General features: G+C 36.4%; 2 protein-coding genes across 53 annotated transcripts in view; both read left to right on the top strand.

Moving 5' to 3' along the window:
• Positions 1–503: 503 nt before the first annotated feature.
• LOC306995770 (protein transport protein Sec24C) lies at positions 504–14,535 on the top strand. Of its 3 annotated transcripts, XM_079607664.1 has the most exons (22): positions 504–713; positions 799–839; positions 1,139–1,403; positions 1,488–1,567; positions 2,609–2,677; positions 2,789–2,900; positions 4,250–4,377; positions 4,598–4,733; positions 4,834–4,937; positions 5,108–5,220; positions 5,349–5,540; positions 5,633–5,726; positions 5,836–5,940; positions 6,041–6,208; positions 7,497–7,593; positions 7,928–8,076; positions 8,619–8,757; positions 10,189–10,310; positions 10,827–11,006; positions 12,059–12,259; positions 13,419–13,508; positions 13,771–14,534. In XM_079607664.1, the coding sequence occupies exons 3-22, from the start codon at positions 1,160–1,162 to the stop codon at positions 13,906–13,908; spliced, it is 2,661 nt and encodes an 886-aa protein (XP_079463790.1). In that variant the 5' UTR covers positions 504–713; positions 799–839; positions 1,139–1,159; the 3' UTR covers positions 13,909–14,534. The 3 variants fall into 3 exon arrangements, with proteins under 3 accessions (XP_079463790.1, XP_079463789.1, XP_079463791.1); XM_079607663.1 differs by having other exon boundaries at positions 510–839; XM_079607665.1 differs by lacking the exons at positions 504–713; positions 799–839 and having other exon boundaries at positions 1,488–1,583; positions 13,771–14,535.
• An 873-nt stretch (positions 14,536–15,408) lies between these two features.
• Positions 15,409–18,473, top strand: part of camk2b1 (calcium/calmodulin-dependent protein kinase (CaM kinase) II beta 1) — a 61,380-nt gene continuing 58,315 nt past the window's right edge. For all 50 annotated transcript variants that reach the window (XM_079606164.1, XM_079606136.1, XM_079606160.1 and 47 more), the window contains exon 1: positions 15,409–15,676. In XM_079606164.1, the coding sequence (XP_079462290.1) occupies positions 15,615–15,676 (62 nt within the window). In that variant the 5' untranslated portion in view covers positions 15,409–15,614. The remainder of the gene's footprint in view (positions 15,677–18,473) is intronic.

Here is an 18,473-nt window from a genome sequence, read left to right as displayed (position 1 = left end):
TTAAAGGGTTAATGCTGTATGTGTGCATAAAATACTCTGTATTAGGAGTTGTAGGCCTATTTTTTTTAAAGGATTTAAGTTTATTTGGAAGAATTTAGGTTCATCTGGAGGTAAAAAAATAAAATAGTAGGCCTTATTTGTAAAAAACGGGATGATATAATTGTGCTGGAGCTGGGTTCTGTAATATATTTAAACAAGAGCTGAATTAAAAACAATATGGGTTGTTTTTAACCAATTTTTAGAGTGCATACAAATTGTTACTCACTTTTCTGTTGGACCGTGGATTTGTTGATTCAGTGAAACATTTTATTGATGTTGATCATATTCAGTTTAGTACAAATTTTTAGTACATTTTACAGTGTAAATTAAATAAGTATTTAAATAAGTTTTTATAAGTATTTTGAGTCCCTATTTGTTTGTCACTGCCCCATATGGCGGATATACAAATCAATGGGAAGTCCACTTTGATGATTGGTGGCGCAGTACTGCCACCTTGAGGGGATAATGATGATATTGCAACGATATTGGACGAGAGACGTACAGTATTCACTGTGCGCGTAGAACTAGAACATACTGAATACGTTATGCTTTTTGTACGGATGACAGAGGGCCTTTTAAACTAACGTTACTGAAATGCCATGTTCATTACGTTTCTATGCGTTTTGAGATTTCTACCATCTAAGCAGTGACGGAACTGAAGACTTAACATTAATGTGAGCTGAAGGTAACCCAGGCGACCGACTTCTGCATCAGTACCCGTATTTCCGTATTAAAACTGGCTATCTCCCTCAATTACAGGACGACTCGTGCTGAAATCTCCTGACCTGACGCATAACACGGTAAATGTTAATTTTTCTCAGTAACGTTACCCTGCAATCAAATAAATAGGCAAGTGCTTGAATACGAGCGACGGGGGAGGAGCACATCCATACTGGTGTGATGCGGACGATCAGCTGATCACTGTCTGACATGGCTGAGACATGTAAATAACGTTAGACCGATTATATCTATATATAAAGCTTTTTTTGACAGGCTGACATTGCGTCATGCCATAAATGATATACTGCAGTTTAGTGCTTAATCTGGGATTTTCATGAAACCGATTGATATGCTCTTCATGTTGCTTTTGATTATAAAGGTTGACTGAATTGGTCATGGAATGGAGGTTCCTGCAGTGAACCAGAGCTTTACCCATCCACCACCGCAGCCATGGGCCGGACAGAGCCACAGAACCCCAACCATGCCTCCAGCCAGCTGTCCACCTCCTCCATATCACCCAACCCTTAACCCAGATCACCGGAGTGCAGCAGTGAGTGTGACCCCGATGGCCAATACAACCGTTACCACAGGTCATCATCGGCCTCAGTCACTGTACTGGGACCCCTCACAGCCAAGCCACCAGGGTAAGCATAATTTTTATATATATTTATTTTTTAATATATATATATTTAAAAATGTCAACGATGTTTGATCTTCTCTTGTCACAGATGTGTTTAACCCTGTTCCTGAGATCACAAATATGACGACTCAAGGGATGCCACAGAGAAGCTACTCAGAGTCATTACCAGTGAGAGCATGACAATGTAGGGGAGATTGGGGGATATTGTACCACTTTATTTATTTATTTTATATTTTATTATAATTTATTCATAACTCTCAAAGTAATATTATACTCATCATACTTTATATTATACAGTACCGGTCAAAGGTTTGGAAACATTGCTATTTTTAATGTTTTTGAAAGAAGTCTATTAAAAATAGAGAAAAAAAACGTATTATTGTGAAATATTTTTACAATTTAAAATAATGGTTTTCTGTTTTAATATGTATAAATGAATACATATTTAAAATACTTTAAAATATAATTTATTTCTGTGATGCAACGATGAATTTTCATCAGCGTTTACTCCAATCCTCAGTGTCACGTGATCCTTCAGAACATTTTCTAATACTCAGTTATTATCAATGTTGGAAACAGTTGAGCTGCTTACTATTTTTTTGGAACCTGTGATACTTTTTCAGGATGAATTTCAAGATGCTTTTTTTTTATAATATGTATTTAAACCAAAATGATCACTGTAATTCTACATTGTATTTTTTTTAATAGATTAAATTCTTCTTAGTAAAATATGTTGGACGGTGTTTAACTAGCCTAGATGCTTTTAAGAAATATTAACATATATTTTTAGATAATTTAATATTTTAAAATGTAAGAGAAAAACTAGTTTATTTACAATCTTGTAATGTTTCTACCAGTGACAGTGTAAGCATCTGTCTTTTGTCACAAATTTAGTGCTTAAATAAAACATATATTTATAAAATTAATTTTAAAAAGGCATTACAACACAGATAGCATAAGAACATTTCTGGAAATTAAAAGAAATCACTTTTAATATCTCAGTTTGAAAAAGAAAAGTTTCACAATCAATCTTTTTCCCCAGACAGAAAGAGAACGAATGTCTGAACAGTGTCAACAGAATAGCTTGTATGTGGTTGAGGATATTTAGTATTACATTTGCACTGTTTTAATTGTCTCAGTCTCCTCTATTATAGAAGCATCTTTACTGAAATTCATGAAGGATCACTTTCCTTCCCTTTCTTTTGTCAGATGAGTCCAGTGTCAAATTCTAAGCCAGAGTCTCGGTACGGCCTGGATCCTCAGCTTCTACCCAGTGTGGTAAATGAACTGTCCTTCTTATTCTGTGATGCTTCTATCAAGACAGCTCAGGTTTGATTACACCACTGTTGTTTTGTCTCTGTATGTATCCTATGTCTCCTAATCGTACAGGTCCAGGTGATTAAAGAGGACAAGATCCAGTGGGAAGGGAAAGTGTTTGTTTCAGAGTCCAAATCTTCAGTTCCTCCGCTCTCCTCAACACAATGCACCTTGGAGGACAGAGGTACCATCACTTCTGCCGAATTTTATGCAAATTCACATAAAAAATAAATGTGATTCACCTGGTTTCCTTTCTTATCACAACAGCTTTTGTTGAAATTATATTAACTTTAACTTACTTTCAGACAATGATGGAGCCAGACACACAAAGGTAAAAAAAAAAAAATATTGACAGCTGTTGCTCCTATAAACAGACATTATAATCTCAAACACAGATGCTGTTTTTGTTCTCATAAATACAGCAGCGCATTAATGATGGAGTCTTGCTGACACTAGGACAAACACACAATATGCTTTCCATTTCCATTACAGCTTTACTGTTCTTTTTTTAACAAGGCTATTTTTTTTAAAAGTTATGAGTGAAATAATTATTCCTATAATTAAATCTTTAAAATATAAATTAGCTGTTTAGTATAATCATTATTATATTACTGAAGCATAGTAATAATAATAATAATAATAATTATTATTAAATACTACTATTACTACTACTAATACCAATATTAATCATTTAAATTCAAAACATTTAGTGTTGTTTGAAACTGTTCGACCAACTACAACATCTTGCACCAAAAAGCATCACTGTCCATTGATGGTTTAAAAAAAGTTACAATGTTTCGATGTTTTTTTTTTTTTTTTGAGAGAGAGAGAGAGAAAGTATTAGAAAAAAGTATTTGGAATTGATATGGGGCAAACAGCATTAAATGTTTGAATTTGATTTTCAACCAGCTTTGTATTGTTACAGTGTCAGTACAATGTTCAGTCTTTTTCCATGTTACCTGCACCGAGATATCCATGTTTATTTCAACATGTCCTAAGCCCTGTCAGAGCCAATAGCCTCATGGGCAGCGCTCCGACATGTACAGTGCAATTGCACTTTGGGTGACCCAGGTTTGTCCCAGGCTAGTGGACCTTTCACAATCCTGCCCCCCTCTTTCTCCCACTTCGCTTCCTGTCCTCTCTCCAACTGCTATCTGCATGAAGGGCAAAAATGGTAAAAATAAATCTTCATCAGGGCTTTTGTGAAACCGACACAATGTACTTCCACATTTCTTTTTATCCCTACTCACGGACAGCCGGATTTAGCCCAGTGCATTACGGGTGTTTAAGTGGAACACCACAGCCCTTTTTCTCTGTTTTCTCTAGTCATGAAGCACCAATTTAAAGAAAAAAAGTTTCACCTTTATACGGCATACATGGCAAAATAGGCAGAAATTGTTAGAATACTGTACATGGTTACTTTTTAAAACCTACTTATCAACAAAACCTTAGGACGTTGTTATAAATGAAAACCAGATTTGACTATTGTACAACACACTGTATAACACAAAACTTCTTTGTTTTGCTTCACAGGTAATGCAACATCTCGTTTTATCCGCTGTACGTCCTACAGCTTCCCTGTGGAGGCTCAGTCAGCTCTGAAGAGTCATCTCCCGCTGGGTGCAATCGTGTGTCCGCTGGCCATGCCTGAGAGAGGAGAAGTATGTATGGAAAAAAACAAAACCGAAAATATTTATTTAGGGGTGTTCAAAATTAATAAGATATCCTAAAGAAAATGTCACTTTTATTTTTCTTATTTGCCAGAATGTTGAGTAGGGTTGGTTTGAGTCATGTTGTCACATTCACATGGTCATCAGTGTTGCCTAAGTCATTTAAATATGAACTACTCTTTTACATGTGTTTTGTGAATGTTATCCACAGCGTGATGTGCCAGTGTGTGAGGCAGGAGATTGTGTTAAGGGCTGTGTGCACTGCGGGGCCTTCATGAGCCCTGCTATGAGCTGGCAGGACTGCGGGCAAAGATTCTACTGTCCTTTCTGTGACAAACTCACCGAAGGTATGTCTTGTTTGACCTTCAGTCAATCTCAGTTTTCAGGTTAAACTGTGCACATATGTCCTCCCATCTTGGCTCAAACATGTTTTTTTTCTTCTCATAGTATCATGGCGGTCCTATCAGCCCACTAATCAGGGCCGCCGTGTTGACTGGGAAAAAAAACCTGAGCTCAGTCTTGGCTCATATGAGATTCTGGAGAAACAGACGGTCAGGAATGGATTTGTTATTTCTTCTCTGTTACGTTCTACTTTGATTGTAATTTATTGTATTGTACTATGTTACTGCTTTTGCTCTGTTACACATCAGTATTTGAATGTTGTCGTGAGCTCACACAAAGACAGATTTTTTCTTAGTTTATAATTTTCACTTCTAAACAGGGAAAAGCTGCTGTGTTGCTGATGGCGATAGATATTTCTGCCAGTGCAATGAGAACGGGACAGCTAGACCACATTTGTCAGCAGATTAGTTCTCAATTGCAAGCTTTAAATGGGTAAGGGACATTAACATTTCAAATTTTCACCATCTAGTCCAGTAGTTTAATATCTAGTCCCTCTCTACATTTACATTTAACTAATTATGGAAGTAAAATGGCATGTGAATTTTGTCTCATCGTTTTAGACCTGATGAAACTGACCAATCAGATCTTCGAGTGGGGTTGATGACCTATGACAGCCGGATCCATCTGTATAACCTGAGCCCAGCTCTGTCCCGCCCCCACATGATGGTCATCACTGACTGTGAGGAGCTGGAACTTCCTGTGGTGGAGGGCCTTCTGGTGCCACTGAAAGACTGCATACACATAGCTGAGAGGTTTTCACATAGCAGTTGTTCTACTAATAAAATGTAACGTTAATGCAGTCAGAAGTCAGAAGTTAAAAAAATAATACCTTCTTCTTGGACAGAGTTCTACAGGAAATTGCGCTTTTCAATCCGGAATCGGAAAACCGATCCAGCTCACAAGAGCTTCCTGTTTCTGCAGGACTGAAGATTCTTCAGGTAAGAGCCTTAACATGAGTCTTAAATACATGCACATGCCCTTGCTGGAAAATTCAATGTTGGTGCAGCAAATGTTGTTTTATTAATCTCTTATCTCTCATTTCAATAGGCTGCAGGGTCTCCTGGCAAATTATTGTTATTTCATTCCTCACCTTTTTCTGAAGGCACGAATCAGAAAAGCTCCTCTGGATTCTTCAGCTCTAGTAAAGTGAAGGTGAATAAAAGAACATGCAATTATTTTTTGTCCATATCGTTAGTTTTGAGGTTTATCAAATAGTGTTTTCTTTCTCTGCTTGTTCTTGGTATCATATCAGTCCATTTTCCAAGGACCAGATTCTTCGACCTCGTTGGCTAAAGAGTGTGTTAATCAAGGCTGCAGCGTGCACATGTTTGTGTTCTCCCATCAAGAAGTAGGCGGAGCTTGGCCGGGGCACATCCCCTTTCTCACAGGGGGTGGGCTCATCTGCTATGACAGTCTACAGGTAATAAATGCCATGTGCACTTTGTTGACATCAACTACACCCTCGTGACCTATTATGTCAGAAGAAGCTTGTATGAAAACCTTAGAGTCCAATTACTCTAAAACTGCTGCACAGATTTGAAATTTCCAAACAACCCAATGGCTGCCTCGAGAATTAGCCTGGAATGTCATAATGGTTGGTACTTGTTAAAAATCTCTGCTGCTAATACAACCTTTTTGTAGAGGCCAATTAACTGGAGAAGGTGTGCCGCTAGGGTTTCTGGGCTCCATAGTATACTGCTCCAAGAGGACAATTACTGCAATTAGTGATTTAAGATTCACTGGAAATGTGTAGAATCATCAACTCTTTGCTACAGAAATCCTAGTTATCTTTCATTAAAGTATTTTTTATACCGTGTATAGTATACAGTATTATACTCTCGTTTATTATAGTTCTTATTTGACTATTAGTGACCTGTCAGATATCTTTTGTGTAATGTGATATTTTTACATTGTTATATATTCTCTTCTCTCTTTGTTTCTATTTATTAATTTTTTCGCTTTAACAAATTCAGTATTCATGTTTAGGTTTTCTAAAACATTTCTGTGCTTTCGACTTTTGACTTTCACGTTGAAATGTGAGAGTGAATCCTTCAAATTATAATTCCATGTGTATATGGAATAAAGGAGTCAAACCAAATGCTGCATTTATTTAATTAAAAATACAGTAAAAACTTTATCACAATTTTAAAAAATAGTTTTCTGTTTTAGAAAGAAACTTTTCTTCTTATTATCAATGTTGAAACAGTTGTGCTGCTTAATATTTTTGGTGGAAACCATGATACCATGATTTTTTTTTAAAGGATTTTATGATGAATAGAAAGTTCGTAAATCTCTTCACTGATCAATGTAATATATCCTGGCTGAATATAATATGTTTAAATTAATCTTACAGACCCTAAACTTATTAACGGTTGTGTAAGTGTACCTCTATTTCTGTAACTTTCTAGTAACTCAGACAACCTGTCTGTGACTAAAAGAGTGTGGCATCACTGTGTTAGCAACTAGTCATTCAGTTTGGTTCTGTACACTATGCAGATTTATTGTATTTACAGTTATCACCACCTGAATTTTTCTAGAGGGACGTTTTCATGGTCAGAATGCAGTTTGGCACCCCTTTAAATAACTAAACTGTGTGAAGAGAACACGATTAATAAATCAGAAGAGTAGTGACAACTGTATTTAATGCAGTGTGAACATGCCCAAACTGTGTCGTTTCATAAATATTTTCGTGTACTTTTCTTTTGCAGTCAGAGATGGAACAGGAACGCTTCCGAACTGATCTGAGCAGATGTGTGAACATGCAGATGGCCTTCAAAGTTCAACTCAGAGTTTTTGTCAGTAAAGGTAATCAAAGGGTTATATAATAGAATTTAGATACCCAGATTGCAGAGAGGAACTGTGACTAAATTGGACTTTTAACCAACTACATGTAATTTAGACTGTAGTTTTGCTCCAAAATAAATTTTATATATACCGGTACCTTCTTTTTTTAATGTAATCAATATAATATTAGGCATAGAGCGTGGGTCATAGTCTACATAAAACATTACATAGTATCCAATCATCTGAATGCTTGATAGTCACTTTGATTGTAACATGAATGCATTGCATGAATTCCAGATGTTATTCATAAATAGCTGGTGGGTCTATTAACATCTCAATCGCTATTTCTCTGCAGAGATGCGCATATCTGGTTGCTATGGCTCCATCATCGCCTGTCCCGACTCCTGCTGTGTTTCCATAGCAGCGTTTGATCGCCGCACAGCTCTGGCATTTGAGTTCACTCACAACAAATCTTTGGATGAAACAAGGGGTGTAGCCATACAGGTTGGATTGATGGAATGTCATTGGATAAACCATATGGTGTTTTCACTCTGAGTGCAGTTTGCGTGATTTTATCATATGTGAACACTCCAAACGATCTAAGACCCCTTAAAAACGAACCCAGACCATCTCGGGAGGTGGTCTGAGTACAGTTCGCTTTTAGATAATAGTACGGTTTGCTAAAAATGTCCATTGTGAACACAAATCAGTCAATAAAAAAGTCCCCATTTAGTCACTTGATTTTTTCCATTCTCGAATTCCAATGTAGTTTCTAGTACAAATTCGCTGTTCATCACGGCTGCTTCTTCTGGCAGATCTCTATTATTTAAAAATTATGAATTCACAACGTACACTTCAACCGCTTCCAAACTGTGTAAGAGAAACAAACCGTGTTCAGACCCCTGAAAAGGACCAAGTGTGAAAACACCCGTAATATATTATACTTATCTGAGAGTAATGGATGTGATAAATATTTTGGTGTGTTGTTCAACTGTTATATTTATTGTTATTCATTTGTTTGATTCCCTTCTCATCTGCTGGTGTAGTTTGTGCTGTCATACATTAATTCCTCTGGAGAGAACAGGACTCGGATACACACCATAATTCTGTCCGCTTCCCATCAACTGCTGGATACCTTTAGAAGCAGCCAAGCTGAGACGCTCCTCACATTCTACTGCAAGAAAAGTATAAAAACAGTGTTTGCTGGGACTAATCTGCCTACAAAAATCTTAAAGTCTCCCTGTAGTCAATCACTTTACCCCTTAAAACTCATCCTTTGATCACCAAAATTATATATTTAAATGTTTTTTCCTTTGAATTTTTTTTATTTATCCCTTAAAATAGCTTGAGTGCAACTCTACACCCTTGTTCAATTTAATATACGCGGATCAATGAATATGCAAATTAGCCCTACCTCCACTCACACCAGCGCAATGGTATCGCTCTTTACAATGTCGGACACATAACAGTAAACAATATGATTAGCCTTTTGCTTGACAATGTTATCAAACAGCTAATAATGTGTTGCTAATGTTTCACAAGCCATGTGACAGACACAAACCAAGTCAGACAGTATCTTTAGAATCGCTTTGAACAAGGCAAATACTTCGTCATAACACCATAATATACATCATATACATAATTTCCCAGCTACATTGCTCTAAGTAGCTGATTTTTCATTTCATCAGAAAAATAAACCGGGATAATCTGGCTTCTCTTGAGACTCCACTGCTTTGCAGAAGTTAATAACATGCTAAAGCCCGCCCGCTCGATTGGTTACAAGGTAGTTTGTGACGTAAGAAACACCAGCGATTTCAAACCTCGTTTTTGAGAGGTTTTATGCAGAAAATACTCAGCAATGGTGTTGACTTTTCAATTTGCACATGGTTTGTCTTAAAGCATATTAAAAACACCACATAGACATAAAAAAAACATGATTTTCACCACAGGGGGTCTTTAAAATCTATTTACATACTTTATATAACATCACATCGTTAACATTTTTGGGGTCAAAATTGTAAAAAAAAAAAAAAAAAAAAAAACATTTATTCAGCAAGGATGCATTAAATTGAAAGACGTGACAAAAAGGCATTTATAATGTTACAATTTTTTTTTCAAATTTTCTGTTTAAAAAGTTTCTGTTTCCAGAAAAATCCAGAACATCTCAGTTTCCAGGAAAATGTTTTCAACATTGATAATAATAAGAAATGTTTCTTGGGCAGCAAATCAGCATATTAGAATGATTTCTGAAGGATCACGTGACTCTGAAAACTGAAGTAATGATGCTGAAAATTCAGCGTTGCCATCACAGGAATAAATTACATTTGAAAATATATTAAAATGCATGATAATATTTAAATATTATTTTTAAATTGTAAATAATATTTCACAATATTATAGTTTTTACTGTATTTGTTTGATCAAATCTTACCAACCCCAAACTTTTGAACAGTGGTGTATAAATAATACATAATACATGAATATTGTATAGAAATTCACTTTATAAATAATTAGCCATGTGTAGTCAGTTTTCTTTCTTTTTTTTCACAGAGCCCAATCTTCTTGGTTTTAATTGAATTTTGTTAACTTTATTTTGTCAATGTGTGTGTGAATCAGTGTATTCGTTAGCACTGGAGATTCCACTGCAGTCCCTGCGCGAGGAGTTACAGACGGAGGTTACTGAGATGTTGGCTTGCTTTAGGAAACACAGCTGCACTTCCACTGTGTCCCCAGGACAGGTTAGTTATCCACATATTTCACATATTATCTCTTTCATAAGTTACTGGACCAGCACATCTCTAGAGATTTATCACACACTTTCAGATTGAGCAATCATTTTTGTCAAATATTAAACCATGATACATGATACCAATTAAAAAACAAAACAAGCTCCAGCTGTTTTCATTCAAATTTTTAATTGCTTAAATGAATGGTCACCTTTTTGTCACATTGTCTTGTTTATGCAAAAAGCCCTAGACAATTATTTAATTGTGTAATTACAGCTTAATCAGATAATTTAGACCTGTGAAGTCTTCTTTGAGTTTTTTTGGGGGGAAAAGTTAAATACAGTTTTAGGAGATGACAGACAGTCTTCTATACTGTTATATTCTGATCTCAATTAACTTTACCATTCGTTAGCCTTATTACTGGTGCAGGCACAGATAATATTACCGAGAAGCCATTCTAATTGAATCCTATTTCATTTGGATAATGGAGTCTTGAATGTCATTCTCTGTGTGTCTCTTTTCTGTCAGCTGGTGCTTCCTCAGTTTCTGAAAGCCGTACCTGCCTACATTAACAGTCTGCGCAAGAGTGAAGTGCTGCTGCCTGGGCTGCGTAGCTCTGTGCATCAGCGTCTACAATTGCGTAGCCTCATTGTCTCCATGGACACGCGGAGCACTGCTTCTCAGTTCTACCCACTTATTCTGCCTTTGGTGAGAGACAGACATCTAGAACATTCTGTTCATCCAAATTAGTCAGTGAAATGAGACAGTTTCCTTGTCTGTAAGAATTTGTAATTCTCAGTTGGATTGTTATGCACATGGTGGGATTTAGAGATGTCACATTTTTCACGGCACTAGCAATAAATGCATCTACTGTACTCTCCCTCTCTCTCTTTATAGCATTTTATGCTTATTCTGGTTTTAATGATTATTTACAATATATTAGTACCCTTTTAATGTTAACTGATTTAATAGATTTCTTTTGTAATTTATCAGTATAACTTATCCATATATGATCAATATTGGATTTATATCAGCCAATACTGAATATTTAATTGTACATGCTTTTAAATGTACATTACTTTTAGATTTCCGTGCTGTCATCTAATGCTCACCTTAAAGGTGCAGTAAGCTATTTCTGAGAAACACTTTTGAAAGTAGATCGGACCAAACACCACAACACACTTGTAGCCAATCAGCAGTAGAGGGTGTGTCCACTTATGATGGGGGAGGAGAGAGAGTGAGCAAGAGGGAGATTTGAAGTGAGACTGTAGAAAGAGAGATGGCTGAGAGACATTACAAAAGAGAAACGATCCGTACACACTCAAACGACTAATATTGCCCACAACCCATTGCGCGTTGGACGAAGATTCGATTAGGACTACAAAGTGTTTAAAAACTGCAAATACGGCGGATATGCGAGTCTGTAGAGAGTAGAGAGGTTTAGATAAAGGGGTTTGTGTGATAAATATTCAGTTTCTAACGTGACGAAAACTGTACCTATTAGAGCACTTTTTGTAAAACACTTCTATAATAAATGATGGGCTGAAATGGGAGCTTTGTGCCATGAAAGTTTGTCTGCATACAGTACCTGTCAAAAGTTTTGAAACCTTACAATTTACAAAGGTCTACCAAACTTAAAAAAGCACGGAAAAGCCATGTCACATTTAAATCCAAAACAAACTTCCATCTAAAATATTGATGCTTTCACTCCTGAAGGATGATGATGCCAAAGTCTCTGTTTTCTCTTCTCACCCCTGCAGTCTGTCTCTGCTGATAATGCCAACATACCATCATCATTAGGGGAAGCCGTGCGCTGCACTGTCTCTAGTCTGGATCCAGGGGGTCTGTATCTGATCTACTGCCCACTGGCACTGCTCCTTTGGGTGGGCAGCTGTGTGCCTCCTCAAACTCTTCTACAGCTTTTCAACACCAACTCCTTCTCATACCTCACATCTGGAGAGGTGAGACAAGGACACGTTGAGTTTGGCATTTACATTTATTAATTTAGCAGACGTTGTCCAAAGTGACTGATGGATAAAAATTAAGCAATTCGTCTGGGAAAGAATCTGAATGAAGGTCTTTCTTGCTCACCAAGGCTACATTTGTCTGATCAAAAAACAGTAAAAACTGTAATATTGTGAAATATTATTACAATGTAAAATAATCGGTTTTAATATATTTTAAAATCATATTTATTCATTCAGCAAAGCTGAACTTTCAGCATCATGACTCCAGTCTTCAGTGTCACATGATCTTTCAGAAATCATTATAATATGCTGATTTGCTGCTCAAGAAATATTTCTTATTACCGTATTATCAGTTTTGAAAACAGTATACTTTTTTTTCAGAATTCTTTGGTGAAAATAGAAAGTTCAAAGAAAATCAGAAAAGAAAATCAGTTCACTTAAATAGTTCACTTTGTGTGACGCATTTTTAAAAGTCAAAACATATATCATCTCTATTAATTTGAGTTATTAGGGAAAAAAATTGGTAACACTTTACATTAAGGTTCATTAGTTAACAATAGTTAACTACCTTAGTTATTAACATGAGCTAAGAAGGCCTTCCTGTAGCTCAAACAGTAGAGCGTTGGCACTTGCAACGTCAAGGTTATGGGTTCGATTCCCAGGGAAAGCAAGAATTGACAAGAATGTAAATGTGAAGCTTGAAATGCAATGTAAGTCGCTTTGGATAAAAGCGTCTGCCAAATGCATAAATGTAAATGTAAATGTAAGAATGAACAATACTTCTTCAGCATTTATTCTTCTTAGTTAATATTAATTTCAACATTTACTAATACGTTATTAAAGTCATGTTTTTATCTGTTAACATTAATTAATGCACGGTGAACTAACAAGAATGAACTAACACAAAGATGAATAAATACTGTAAGAAATGTATGGCTCATTGTTATCATTAGTTAATACATTAACTAATATTAACTAATGAACCTTATTGTAAAGTGTTACAAAAAAATCGGTGTAATAATTTAACAAGAATTAGTGAAAAGTTTCAAGTGGGTTTAGGTGGAGTACAGCATGTCTCGCCGCACACTTGTGATTTTGAGTGCTCTGACTTCACTTTAGTGTTGTACATGTGTGTGACGTATGTTCTCTGTAGATCAATCTTCCAGTGCTTGAGAACTCCCTCTCCATCAGCACCAGAGCTCTCATATGCTCTCTGCAGTCCTCGGCAGCTGTTACTCTGCAGGTGAATGACTCACACCCCTCATTTGCAGAATGTTTCGTTCAGGAACTGACAGGATGTGGACACAGAATTAACTTCGTAAAAAAAAAATCACAACCACAGTTAGGCCTATTAGGTCTAACAGTTTTTCATTCCACTTTGAATTGTGGCATTGAAATATTTGTGATTGTGTTCAAAGTTGATTTATATAGATTTGATATAGTTGTATATAGTTTATATATATTATATAGTTTGATTTATATAAAGTGTGTTTCTTTCTGTTCAGCTGAAATTGGTGCCCGAGAGCTGTGAGGAGGAGTCTCTGCAGCGCCTCCTGGTGGAGGACAAGAGTCCTAACGGTGGAGCTTCATACGCCGATTTCCTTTTTCATCTTCATGTCAATGCATTGCGTCTTATTGTTTGACAGTCTCTTCTTATACCCAAGGCTGTCTTGGAATATTTGTAAAGGATTTTGTGATAGTTCAGCTCCACTGCTACCTTTGTAGCCCTTGCTGCCATTCTTAAATCAATGAGAAACATGAATACTGTCTTCAAACATTTACCTCTGAAATGCTTAAATTTTTTGAGTTTAGTAAAGTCACATTCAATGTGACCTGGAGAAACGCTGAATACTAAGACTAGTCCTTTAATTTTCAAGGGCTCAGAATGACTGAATACTGTTTGAACTCCTATCAAAGACTCAGTGATTAATGATTCTGTATTTCAGGTGTGGTTTATTATTTATATTTATTATTTATAAATGTAATATTTGCTCTTGAGTCATGAATTTTGCACTCTGAATTGAATTCATGAATTTACCCAACTGGCGGTGAGTTAGAGTGTACGTATTAATATTTTAAGCAATAATATATTCATTGAATTTTTGGTTTCGTTGCAGCTCAATATTTAATTTTTGATAATGTCACTGATATTTTTCAGTGGGCCATCAGCATGTGATCCTAACATTACAGTTTTAATCATTTATTTGTTTTGTATGAAGAAAATACTTTTCTCTCCAAAAATTAATAAATAAGTGTAAATTTGTGCTTGGCTCTGAATCACGGCTGAATCTCTTTAGCATTGATGTTCTTTCCAATGTATGTTCTTGTGAATTTCTGCTCCTCCTCCACAGAGTGCTGAAAAAGAGCTAGAAACACTCCTAATGAGTCAGATACCAAATCTAATTAGTATAATTGGGGTTAATGATGTTGACATTGAGCTGAATATGAAATATCCGAGTGGGCGTCCATGTTCGTTATCTAATGGTTGAAAATACACACACACATCCAAATGAGCATGTGTGATGGGTAAATATGATGGAACCATTAGCCAAAAAATATTTTTAATGCATTTGACCATTTTAATAAAAAAAAGTAACGAGTAGAATTGAAGGCACAAGACTTTGTGTATTGCATTTACATGTGAAAGGTTGGAGGAAGCCAACAAAAAACATTTCAGTAAACACCCATTCAAAATAATACCCTGTGGAAAAAAGCATTTATCCTTGTGCATGCAAAAGACAGCATTTAATCCGACCTATCATGCACATAAAATGAATAATAATATTAAATTTTATTTGTATAGTGCCTTATACAATGAAGCTCAAAGTGCTTCACAAATTACTACAGAATAAATAAAATAATAATATATAGCCTATTTCGAAACGCTAAATTTGCATGTATTTAATATCTTATTTTCGTCTATATTCGGTGCCTTAATTAAGTTAGTGTTTCTTTTTCTTTACAGGACACTATCACGATTACGTAAGAGCTCATCGAAATACAAATAGCCCCCCTCATGGTTTGTCCCTATTTGGAGTTACAATAACAGTAAACCAGCAGCGCGCCCACGCACGCCAGTTCTGCAGTCCGCCGACAGGTGGCGAGAGTGAGTCAGCTGTCAGCGCGCTCTCGCAGTCTATTTTGAAGGCAGGCGATTGGAGCACAGCGCGGGGGTGAGGACGCCCGCTGTCAGCATACACGCTACCCTACACACCATTAACCTGTCATTTCAAGACATATCAGGCTTTTTTTGAGCGCAATATCGAGGTTAATATCCCGGACGCTCTAGCTCGCCGAATCTAGGACATTTTTAATTCTTAAAGCGTGTCCGAGTCCGTGACGGGAAGACATGGCCACGACTACATGTACGCGCTTCACGGATGAATATCAGCTGTACGAGGAGCTGGGCAAGTGAGTATCACGCGGTTAACGATTGTGCATGTGTGGAACTGTCCTGCACGAAGATTGCATGGTGATATTTTTGGGGCTGAGAGAGCAAACCGACAGCAGACTCGAGGCGTGGTGGTGCCCCGATAAACGTGCTGTCACAGAGGGAGGAGATAGATACAAGCAAGTCCTGCCAAGATCCGCTGACCTGACCACTCAGACCCTTTAATATGAGTTCAAAACATAACAACCCACGTACCGCAGATACAAGAAATGTTGATGAAGTTAGTGCAGTGCCTCACAAGCTGATTTTTCATGTTCAAATGTAAAAGTAAAAATGCACGCAGCCTACATGCTTATTTGAGCTGGGTTGTATTTGACATGTCTAACTTAAGTTAACATGATTATCATGATTATCTGTAACGTTACTATATACCGTGAACTAATTATCTCAAGGAATCGGTTCAGAAAACCAGTCAACTATTTGTTCACGAATCTGATTGAATCCGAGAGGTTCTCAAAGTAACTCGAATATCGGCAATTCGAGTGAACCGATCGAAGATTTTTTGTTTTTGGGACGAATTTACATCAGTAACAGCATAAATAGCAAAAATATCAACAAATAAAACGTTCTGGAAATAAGTTTGGCTGTATGTCATGTTTAGCAATACATGCATAAACCGATTCGAAAATGACATTTTATTCAAGCATTTTTACTTAGCCAAGATGTGTAATTAAAGGGATAGTTCACCTGAAAGTGAAAATTCTGTGGTTTAGTCAAAAAAAATTCTAAAGAGACACAATTGCTTTATATGACGAACAGACTGAATTTAGGCTTTTATTCACATATAAACATTTATAACCACACACATTAGTTATGGTAAACTGAAGCTGTTCGCTTGACATGTGAGAGCCAATGAGGTTCATTCTCGCGTGTTAGAGCTTCCACAAGAACCAATGAAGTTTATTCTCGCACATCAAGCAGTTTGGTTTAGCTTCTGTTTGTGTTCTGATCAATGTTTATGTGAATAAAAGCCTAAATTAAATATGTTCATCATAAAGCGATCAAGTCTCTTCAGAAAATTTGGACTAAACCGCTCAATTCATACGGATTAGTTTTAGAATCTTTTTATGAACTGCTTGAAGCATCAGTTTCAGTTGCGTATCTGTCTAAGGAGCTGTCTACTGTATCAAAAACATTTGTGTTACAAAGATGAATGACATGAGGGCAAGTAATTAATGACAGAATTACATTTTTTGGGTGAACTATCCCTATAAATTCGTATTTTAAGATTGTATACTGTAAATTAAAATGATATTGAGTTAAAAAAAACTTTTATGAGCAAAAATACACTATTTTATGAGGCCATTATTTATGTAATACCGTTATTAACTTATTAATAAAACATTTAAATAGAAGAACATAATAAAGAACAATTTGTGTTAATGTTTTTGCACATGTAATAAATTAAACCACTCTGGAATTTCAAAGAACCGGTTTAAACGGATTTTATTAGCGGATTATTTGATTTTCAATTATGAAATGTTGTTGTCTAGTTATTTAAAGGGGTGGTAAAATGCCCTTTTCACAAGATGTAAAATAAATCTCTGATGTCCCCAGAGTGTGTGTGTGAAGTTTTAGCACAAAATACCCCACAGATATTTTTATATAGCGTGTTAAAGTTGTCACTTTTTGAGGGTTTGCAAAAACGCACCGTTTTGTGTCTGGGCCTTTAAATGCAAATGAGCTGCTGCAGAGGGCGGGGTTTCAAGAGCTCGTGTGTGTTAGCAGCTGTGATTACCTCACGCAGACACACTAAAATGACAGAAACTGTTCTGCCTTTAATGTTAAAACGGAGTCAGACAAAGATGGAGAGACTCAAGAAGAAGTGACAACATGTAGAATGCAACAGGACGTCTCTGAATGATCAGTTGATGAATTTATGTTGCTGATGTGGAGTTAACTATCTTCAATTAGGATATTCTGTCATGGTAATCTATCGCTCCTATAGGAACTGTTGTGAGATGCACACAGTGTGACTTTCTATTGCCTGTGAAAAGACGGATGCTAAAGTTGAACTGACTCGACACTCTTATACAACAACTTTTCCTCTTCTCAACATGGACTGCGTGTTCCCGGGTGTAAATTTATGTACATTTTAGGGTTGGGCATGTCACTAACCCTGGAGGAATGTTGTGTAGTCCCTACCAGCCGTTTGTTGTAGTCCTTTTCTTTAAAAGCAAATATCTTCCTTTGCTTTGAACTTTGAGCGTTGTAACTTTGCAGATGTTGTTTATGCTCAAACAGCAGCATTACACACTAACTGAAGTTAGAAAAGTGAAATCATTCTCAACCACCCCTTTAATATAAAGATTCTATCATCATGCCTAATAAAAGGAAAAAGACTTTCCATCACTACTATTATGGTCTCTCTCTTTCATATCCACATATTATTATTTATTACTGCGTGTTAAATTGATTCAGAAAATCATTCTTCGCAAGAGCCGTCAAAATAGGTTGGTTTAGCAAGAGACGCATTGTTTATGTGCAGAAATAGTTGCTTTAATCTGAGTTTGTACAGCGGTTTCTTTATGTCTGTGTAAGAACAGCCCAGTTTTGACCATCTCTTTAGTTTAAACTACACGTTTGTGGACTTTTGAATTTCATAGTTTCAGATATGGGATTGAATTTAGAGGTAATGTAAATCCCCACTGGGAATCGGTATTGCATGAGCAATGAGTGAATGGTGAGACAGGAAGAGAAAATGAACAGCAAGGATGATTAAACGTAGTGATGCTTTCACAGATCTGAAGGGGCCGG

The sequence above is a fragment of the Phoxinus phoxinus genome (assembly GCF_949152265.1).
Source record: "Phoxinus phoxinus genome assembly, chromosome: 3".
Classification (NCBI taxonomy): domain Eukaryota; kingdom Metazoa; phylum Chordata; class Actinopteri; order Cypriniformes; family Leuciscidae; genus Phoxinus; species Phoxinus phoxinus.
This window is presented reverse-complemented; position numbering and strand designations above follow the sequence as displayed.

Bases quoted from the DNA above. Each gene is read 5' to 3' on its own strand.
- LOC306995770 (XM_079607664.1), top strand. From the start codon at position 1,160: ATGGAGGTTCCTGCAGTGAACCAGAGCTTTACCCATCCACCACCGCAG. The intron at 5,221-5,348 runs GTAAGGGACATT...TCATCGTTTTAG, and splicing joins CAATTGCAAGCTTTAAATGG to ACCTGATGAAACTGACCAAT. The intron at 12,260-13,418 runs GTGAGACAAGGA...TGTTCTCTGTAG, and splicing joins CATACCTCACATCTGGAGAG to ATCAATCTTCCAGTGCTTGA.